Source organism: Sceloporus occidentalis, unplaced genomic scaffold (genome assembly GCF_023333645.1).
Source record: "Sceloporus occidentalis isolate IW3139 unplaced genomic scaffold, rSceOcc1.0.p SCAF_99, whole genome shotgun sequence".
Taxonomy (NCBI): domain Eukaryota; kingdom Metazoa; phylum Chordata; class Lepidosauria; order Squamata; family Phrynosomatidae; genus Sceloporus; species Sceloporus occidentalis.
This window is the reverse complement of record NW_028317079.1, coordinates 2,645,821-2,653,387: the sequence shown is the minus strand read 5'-3', so window position 1 is coordinate 2,653,387 and position 7,567 is coordinate 2,645,821. Positions and strand designations below refer to the sequence as shown.

At 38.5% G+C, this 7,567-nt stretch overlaps 1 protein-coding gene across 1 annotated transcript in view; it reads right to left on the bottom strand.

The window, feature by feature from the left end:
• Positions 1-1,237: 1,237 nt before the first annotated feature.
• LOC149284105 (protein FAM13A-like) overlaps positions 1,238-7,567 on the bottom strand; it is a 77,980-nt gene continuing 71,650 nt past the window's right edge. Inside the window, exons 22-25 of the mRNA XM_089497153.1 lie at positions 5,822-5,903; positions 4,168-4,366; positions 3,951-4,052; positions 1,238-1,361 (exon numbers count right to left, since the gene is read on the bottom strand). Coding sequence (XP_089353279.1) covers positions 1,238-1,361; positions 3,951-4,052; positions 4,168-4,366; positions 5,822-5,903 — 507 coding nt within the window. The remainder of the gene's footprint in view (positions 1,362-3,950; positions 4,053-4,167; positions 4,367-5,821; positions 5,904-7,567) is intronic.

Here is a 7,567-nt window from a genome sequence, read left to right as displayed (position 1 = left end):
TTATGGCTATTTTACCATCATAGGTTTGATTCTTTTTACCGTTGACTTCCCGTTTTCATACAACAGAATATTTATGACCCTGGCAAAGACAATTTTTTAGTGTCGTTGGCAAAAAAAAGCCCCTCCATCCATGGGGTAAAGATGCATGGTGGGGGTCACACGAAATGTAATCGGACAAGGACAAATCAACAAACATATGCAGTCGAGGATCGTGTGAGACAGTCGGATTAGTTCTTTATAAGCATTACAGTTATTTTATAAAGAAGAAAGTGCATGCTGCAAAAAGAGGGAAGGGATTCATCTTCAATGTGTGTAACGGTAAAGCAATAAAGAAACCGCACAAAATGTCATTAACGCATAATATTGTTAACAAAGATAATTTTGTTTAAAAAAAAAAAAAAAAAAAAAAAGTCCACCAGTCACCAATGAACATTATATAGACAGTTTAAACTCTGATGGTAAGTCTGAAAACTCATCCAATAGTTTCCCCCCCCATTTTCTGTCTACCTCTTTGTGGTGTAAAAATCTAGTTCGGATAGGAAAGCAAGGTTTTTCCATCAGGTGTAATGGATGCCAAAAGTACAACATGGACCAAGACTTGCAATCCAAATCCACAGAGTTTCCCATCGCTTTCACTTAAATTGTGTTAACGTGAGGTAATATATCATCCTGGATATGCAATTCAGTACCAGTGTGTCAATGGACAAGATCCATTTATGATGCAGAGCCAAGTGTAAATCCCTGTGTTTTACATCCATCAGCCAGATTACGGCTTGTGACTGGTATAACAAGATAAAAGATATGATACAGCCTGTTTACGCAAAGCAGCTGTAATCCATGTTGTTCCATAATGGTATTGTAACCAGTAGTCCTTCCAGGACATACCATCCCCCATGTTCAGGTTAGTGTTTAGTAGTATTTAGGTGGCTCCGAACGTACACGTCTTGTACTGCAGTCATACCTCGGGTTTGGAGCGTACCTTGATGCTGGTTTAAAATAAACTGCCTTCCAATCCCATTGTCCAGTAAGCAGGAATAGGCATCCTCCTCCTGAAGAAAAGAAGACCATTTCTGCTCACGAGAGCATCCAGTACCGTTGGGGCACTTTAAAAGTCTGAAGCAACCATCACTTTGAGGATGTAGCTTTAGTTTCAGTTGGCAAACCTTCCCAACCGGCTTAGTGTAGTTTAATCTTAGGATACAAGCTGTTCCAGTTCTGAAAAAAATGTTTCCCGCCATTACACTGGCTGTGAAGTGCCTCTTTTGGTGATTAGAACCTCTAGTAGTCGAATCTTTGCTCTCATGTGCTTGTACTCACTATATTCTTCAGCCATGGGTGTTCGGTCTTCTTTCTGAACATTTCTGGTGGAGATAAAAATGAGCAGAGTTAGAGCAAAACAAAACCAAACACCTCACATACCCCAATTACCTAGATCAAACACCCTTTAACCCCTTCGCGACCTTTGCCGGTTCAGGACCGTCATAACAAGAAGGTCACTAAATGACCTTTGACGGTCCTGAACCGTCAAAAAATTAAATAAGCTTAGAAAGTGATCAAGGATCACTTTCTTTGCTTAAACGGCCTTGCTGCAATGCCTCGATGTCGAGGCATTCAGCAAGGCCGAGATCGGCATCGGGGGCCATGTCTGGCCCCTCCCCGGGGCGTCAACAGCCGCCATACATTGTATGGCGGCGGACGCCCGTTTTAAAAGCGTTTAGGAGGCGATCAACGATCGCCTCCTAAACTTAAATGGTGTCGCTGGAATGCCTCGATCAGGAGGCATCCAGCGACACCAAACACTTACCTCTGGGTGGGCTGTTACCGCTCCGGAGAGCGGTCACAGCCGCCGCTGCCGGTGATCTTCGCCATCAAGCAAGATGGCGGCGGCCCGGGAAATAAAACAATAAAGACGAAAAAGTTCGCTAGAGGGTCTCCAGACCCTCTAGAGAACTGGCTCCACTTGCTGGTTGAATACAGGTACTGCATTCAACCATGCAAGTCAATGGAGCCCAGCTTTCTAATCACTATGTGATTAGTAAAATATTCAAAAAAAATAAAAATAAATAAAAAATGGAAAAAAAAATTAAAAAAAAATGTGCTAACATTTAAAAATAATTATGCAGTGATGTCACTAGATGAACCATCCAGTACCAGCAAAATGTGTAAAAAAAAATATAAAAAAAGTATTAAAAAAATAAAATTAAATTAAAAAATAAAGTTTATTATTTTGAGCAAGTGCTAAAAATTCTCAAAAATCTCAACAAAGAGTTAAAATAAAAGCACTTCAAATACCCAAGGGGTGTCTAATATATAAAAAAAATGGCTGATGGGGTAAATTGGAGTGGCCTAGCTCAAATATAGGGCATAGGTACAGACTGACCAAAATGGAGAAAAAAAGCGCACTTCCCAAATGTGGCATTTTAAATCTGAAACAACCCGACAAACCCATGCATGTCGGGTATCACTGCACTCAGGAGATGTTCCTGAACACACATTGGCGTGTTGTTTGACAGTGGCATATACCAGGACCTGTATATCTATAACTAAAGTACAATTTGTGTGAAAAAATAAAATAAAAAATTACTATTACAAAGTTTGACAAAGTGTAGTTCTATAATTGGTGCATGGAAAGGGTTAAAATAACAGCATTTGGAATACCCTGGGGTGTCTAGTTTTCAAAAATATATGGTTTGAATGGGTTAAATTGAGTTAACCGGCTTCAAAGATATTCCAAAGAGGAGAGGGAGGCACAATGACCAAATGAATTACGCATGCCCCAAAAGTAGCCTTTTACCAGCCAAACAATCTGACAAACCCATGCATGTGGGGTATCGCTGTACTCAGGAGATGTTGCTGAACACACATTGGGGTGTTGTTTGACAGTGACATACACCAGCACCTGTATATCTATAACTAAAGTACAATTTGTGTGGAAAAAAAAATAAAAAAAATTACTATTACAAAGTTTGACAAAGTGTAGTTGTATAATTGGTGCATGGAAAGGGTTAAAATAACAGCATTTGGAATACCCTGGGGTGTCTAGTTTTCAAAAATATATGGTTTGAATGGGTTAAATTGAGTTAACCGGCTTCAAAGATGTTCCAAAGAGGAGATGGAGGCAGACTGACCAGATTTGTTAAAAAAGATTTGGAAATCATAAAACGCTGCTTGTACTTATTGCCCTATAACTTACAAAAAACAGCAAAAAAACATAAAAACATTGGGTATTTCTAAACTCAGGACAAGTAGTAGAATCTATTTAGCTAGTTTTTTTACTTGCTTTTTTAGGTGAGTAAAAGATTTTTCAAATAAAAGTCATAAAATGTTTTTTTTTCAATTTTTCACCATGTTTTTTTTATTTTTTTTATAGTAAATAAGATGATACGATCAAAATAATGGTATCTGAAGAAAGCCCATCTTGTCCTGAAAAAAACAATATATAACTTATGTGGGTACACTAAATGGGTGAGGAGAAAATTACAGCTGAACACAAGCACCACAAAAGTGTCAAAACAGCCTCGGTCCCACAGGGTACAAAACGAAAAATGAGCCCGGTCCTTAAGGGGTTAAGATAGATTTGGTCAATTTTAACATAAACAAGTTAAAGTATAAAGATCACCTGAGAAACTGTCTCAATTTGCCAAACTATACATACTATCTACTACTATATAACCATATCCACTATGATAGATGATTAGTTTTTTTCCCACCTTTTTCAAAATCCAGCTATTACATCATTGTATAGGCATAAAGGCCAAAAAAACCCAGACATAACAGACTGTGACAAGATAATCTTGGAGCACAATGGTGATGCAGGATTTGATGTCTGAAGAGCAAATAGAGCAGAGAAAGATGCATACTTGATAGAAACCTCAGATAAATGTTGACTTCTGATCACGCAAAAACAACTCAAAAAGAAAGACATTTTGCTGCATAAATGAATAACTTACCTTCCGTTTTGCCTAAAAAAATTATCCTCAAAATCTCTGAGTTTTTTCCTTATCCTCTTTTTCTCTTCCTTTGCTTCCTGCAGTTGTTCAAGAAGCTCAGACCTAAAGCCACACAAGAGATACATGTCAATATACATGACACACAGACTTTCATGGAAAAAAACGATGACCAGGTATGGAAATAAAACTATAGATGTTTAAGTAGAACTGTACATACACTGATGCAGAATGAAGGTTTCCAAGCCCAAGGTCTTGGCTGCTCTTCGATGGGGTCTTGTCATCCACCGGTGATACAAAGCCATCTGCGTCCTCCTCTAGCTGGTCTAAAAAACTCTTTACAGTGAACCCTGGCTTCATAGTAACGGCAAAGTCTGTGTTCGCATTGCTGTCTTCGTCTGATCCTTCTTCTTCTTCCTGCACATTCAGAAAAGAAGAAAAACATTTAGTTCCCCACCCCACAAATGCGGCAAAGGCGATCAGGCACGGCAATGCAAAAATCTTTGGGGGAAAGCAAGAGGAAATAAAAGAAACCCATTTTAACAAATTAGTACAGTTCACCCAAACACAACCAGCACAGTTAGTAACAGTCTGATTCCTTACATGCCAAAATGGGGAAAGTTATGATTTATTTTGGTCAACAAGTTCAAAAAAATAATCCATGGGGGTGCTTGAGAAAACAGATACGTTGTATGGTTTATCCTAAGAAAGCCCTAAAACCAATGCTACAAAACCTCTGAGTAGCAGTAGATTTTTGCTTTGATATGCAAATTATTGAATAAGCTTGCATGTAAAAAACCCCCACTCATTTACTGTAGTATCTGATGCAGTTTATTTATTTTTTTTTTTTTAAGACGTAATACCAAAGATCAGGTGGTCAGCATTGCTGTCAACGTGGAGAATAGCTGTCAATGCGGAGAGCCTGTGAAAAGCTCATAGCTCTGTGGAGATTCCCTGATGCTACAAGTCAAGTCAATCTGTTCTTCTGTTGCAAAGTCAACCAATGGTGCCATTAGAGCTTCAAAAATGGTTAGGCTCATGAAAGGTTTACAACAGGCGAGACATTATGGCATCCCACGAGTGGGTCGTTCGAGGCAGATTAACTGATTTATCGCCTTACCTGCGGTGAAAAAAAATGTCCTTATGGCGAATCTGTCACTTTCATAGAACATTGCTTAATTTATATATAATTCAAAAGGATACGGCTTATAGTAACAATGGCGCTATAGACGAATATTTATTACATTACTGACTCCTGTGGCTATATTATTATATATATAATATAAAATATATATTTTTTTTTAATGCCATATTTCAAATACTATTTTGAAAAGTGGTTAATGCATCTAATGGAATAAGTATTTTGTATGAAGCAATGTTTCATGAAGGTACATATATAAAAAAATTACATTATTCAAGTACACAGAGACTCAGAGGCAGGATGAGTACAGAGATACGGAGTCCTTCTAAAAAGGAAACTAGGTTTAATCCCAAAAGACTTAATCATTTCAGGAGAACGACTCGCCAGAGCTACCAAACGTTTCATGCTGGGGGGTGTAAGACATTCCTTATGAGATGTAATAAGATCATAAAAAGGAAGAGAGGAAAGCAAAGATAAAACACAGGGTGAATGGAAGAAAACAAGCTGCAGAGGTCATAGAGATCTCTTCAACATAAAAAGCCAACACATTCAAGATGATGGGTAACTTATGGAGGATTGCAAAGAGCTGTTGAAGCAGCTACTGATTTTTAGAAAAAGCACTGCAAGGAATCAATGCACCGATTACAAGAACACAATCAGTAAAAGGGGGTTGACCGATTGGTGGGGTTTTGATGCAGATTTAGCATATATTGTATTTATCAGCTGTTCATCTTTACCTCCTTGAAGAAGGATGCTGTTTCACCCTCGATTATTGGCTGCAGCAAAGGGCTTCTCCTCTTGCTGGAGGGGGATCCCTGTGATGAGTGTTAACAAGTATGTTACACCATGAATCCCTCTCTATTAAAACATTCCCAGTTTATGTTAGAGACTACTGATCCTATGCTGTTAAAACAGCACTGGAATAACTCAATGGTAGAGCAATTCCAAGCCTCAGGAGCACAGTTTAAGTATCACTGTCTAGTATAATATGGCATTGTTTGACTGGAACTTAAGTGTCTTTAGATATTTATGATATCTAATTTAGTGGGTTACCATGTTCAGTGTTATCAGGACATTAAATATTTCCTTTAGCTATAAAGTTAACATAAGAGGTCATCTTGAGGACTTCTTGAGGTCTTTAAAGCTTGCATGGCTGCATTTTTCTCTATGAACATGGTGGCCTACTAAGAAAATATCAGTCATCTAAAACTCCTTGTTTGTGGGAGCAACATGGAAATAGCCATCAACATTATGACTGGTTACACATCCTGCTAAAGCAAACCTACCGTTAAGTGCACAATATTTATATTTACCTACGTAATTTGAAAATCCCTACTTAGGAGGGTTTCCAGGTTCTGGGTTGAAATAAACCCCGCCAGTGAATGACTTCATTGTACTTACTGTTGAGCTAGCACTATGAATATGGGGAAAAACCCTTCTGCTGTACAATGTAACATTAATGGGGGTGGGATATTGACACTCGGTGCCTTGCTGGCCTGCATTCAGTAATTACTCCAGCTCCACAATCATAAATTCTCCTGGTCCTGTATGGTCCAGAAGTGAAGGACAAAAATGCTTATGGCTATCACATACATTAAAAAAGGACTTGGCAATTGGATTGTATGTTTTGCTTAGATGTACAGCAGAGAGGATTCAGCCCCTATATTAAAGAAAAAAACATGTATGCATAAACCATTTGAGTAAACTATGCATTAAGCACGGATGAGGTAATCTAGGCTTGCTTTTACTTGGGTTGCATTGAAGGCTCCCAACTCCTACCAATGGGACATTAGGTTTCAATACTGGGGACTCTTGCTGCTGGAGGTATATTGTCAGAACATCACAGTTGATACACAATTTAGGTTTTAAGTTATTAACATGTTGTTCAAAATTACAGAGACTATCACGAGACAGGGGAACGAAAGCAATTTAGCATTCGTTCATAAAGCCAGACTCAGCTAGACTCATTTCTAAAGAGGCATTTGAAAGAATTCAATAATTCCGGCCCTGCTCTTTAGTCTCCTATATCCTACCATTCTCAACGGCAAAGGCTTTTCTCGTGGTTACCATGTTCACTGGGGGGTGGGGGGCGGGTTTTGGAAGCTATATTACCTATATTGGTGCAAGTCAGGCCAGTGAATGGATTTGGAATCAGGAAGGAAGGCTGCACTGAAATGAACATATGTCCATTCACACTCTTTGGCAGTTTAGATCCAAACGAATATGTGAATCTTCTACGGAACACTTCAACATCATACGTGGGAGCAGGTGGGCCATAATATGTAGAACTGCATTTTACAAGTGAGTTCATATAAACCTCGCCGGTTCATATTAGGATGGAAAAGGCCAGAACCAAAATAAATATATATATATAGAAATATATTTAATTCCTATATATGGACGCTACAAATCTTTTTAGATGGATCACATGTGATGTGGTGGCAAAACCCAGACACTTGAACACTTTGCACTATATTTA